The sequence below is a fragment of the Echinops telfairi genome, unplaced genomic scaffold (genome assembly GCF_000313985.2).
Source record: "Echinops telfairi isolate 266 unplaced genomic scaffold, ASM31398v2 ScPeMD7_5868;HRSCAF=6743_0, whole genome shotgun sequence".
In the NCBI taxonomy this organism is placed as follows: domain Eukaryota; kingdom Metazoa; phylum Chordata; class Mammalia; order Afrosoricida; family Tenrecidae; genus Echinops; species Echinops telfairi.
This window is the reverse complement of record NW_022109767.1, coordinates 729,316-730,778: the sequence shown is the minus strand read 5'-3', so window position 1 is coordinate 730,778 and position 1,463 is coordinate 729,316. Positions and strand designations below refer to the sequence as shown.

The following is a 1,463-nucleotide window of genomic DNA, read 5'->3' as shown; positions in this document are numbered from 1 at the left end:
CGTTCGTCAACGACATCTTCGAGCGCATCGCCGGCGAGGCGTCCCGCCTGGCGCATTACAACAAGCGCTCGACCATCACGTCGCGGGAGATCCAGACGGCCGTGCGCCTGCTGCTGCCCGGGGAGCTGGCCAAGCACGCCGTGTCCGAGGGCACCAAGGCCGTCACCAAGTACACCAGCTCCAAGTAAAGTTACCTGTATTGATTTGACTAATCCAAAGGCTCTTTTAAGAGCCACCTATTTTCTCGAAAGAGAGCTGTAATTACGATGACGGGGCGGGTAGGAGGGACTGAATACTAAGTATTGTCATTTTCAAATGCCGTTTTAAAAAGATTTTCTACTTCCTCTATCCTAGGAATACTTTGTTCACTATCATTTAACTCACTGATTCACTTATAGCTAAAGTGGAAAACAGCCGCTCTGGACAGGACTTTCAACCCCCATTTAGAGTCCCAGCCTCAGCAACAGTCAGTTTGCCCTGCGGTAGGGTCGCCATTAACCGTCTCATTTCAATGACGTTAAGTCTGAGGCATTGGGAAGATAAAATGGGACTGACTGCCCAGTTTACAGCAACAGAAACCGTAAAGGATCCCTTATTAATGCTGACTCAGAATCCAGAAATACATATGGGATGGAAACCCAAACTGAAGAATTAGTGGAGATCATCTTATGAACATCTCCCCTTACATTTAATAGTATCTGAATCGTTCCTCTGCTTCCACACTGGGAATTCTTTCTCATAAAAATAGGGACATTGAAGGGAGTGGGGAGCTGGTTTAAAAAAAAGGGGGGGACATTGAGGGTCAATGAGATACAGCTTCAGCAGAAGGGAAAGCCAAAAGTGATAAACATTCTTAGAGACTCAGCAAAGTCCTTACACTGGGACTGTTCCGTGTGTGTGTGTGTGTGTGTGTGTGTGTGTGTGTGTGTGTGTGTGTGTGTGTGTGATTTGGAAATTAAAGACCATCTCGAGTTTCATTTTTCTGGGCACTGGTGTGGAGGAGAAGCTATGAGGACCAGCAGAGTAAACCAGTGATGTATAAATTTGCCACTTAATAGCTCTATGTCTATCAGGCAAACTTCCACAAAGCAGTTACATGTGAACATTAAGTAACCCAAAATTATAATCAGGCTCTGTGGATCAAATTCCTTAAAACACAGGTGTCACTGTCACGTATGCATTGGCCTGCCTTTTAATAGGGGTTAAATGCTGAAATCTCAGATTGTGGAAGGCTCTGGGTTTTTTGGGTTTTTTTTTTTTTTTTTTAAAGGCTCTGGTTTAGAGTGGGAGCCCTAAATCCAAGTTTAAGTCTCCACCTAGATTCAGTTAGCATTGAGTTCTTTCTGCCCACTGACCAGCAATATGAACGTGGATTATTACCACTCCCCTAGCCTGCCCTAAAGGGCCCTGTTGGCATCCTGGATTAGCGCTTGTTGGGCTGCTAACTGCAAAGGAGGCAGTTG

The 1,463-nt window shown here is 45.5% G+C and overlaps 1 protein-coding gene across 1 annotated transcript in view; it reads left to right on the top strand.

The window, feature by feature from the left end:
* The window catches only part of LOC101640403 (histone H2B type 1-N-like), a 91,029-nt gene extending 90,841 nt beyond the window's left edge, over positions 1-188 (top strand). Inside the window, exon 2 of the mRNA XM_030887187.2 lies at positions 39-188. Coding sequence (XP_030743047.1) covers positions 39-188 — 150 coding nt within the window. The remainder of the gene's footprint in view (positions 1-38) is intronic.
* The last annotated feature ends 1,275 nt before the right edge of the window (positions 189-1,463 follow it).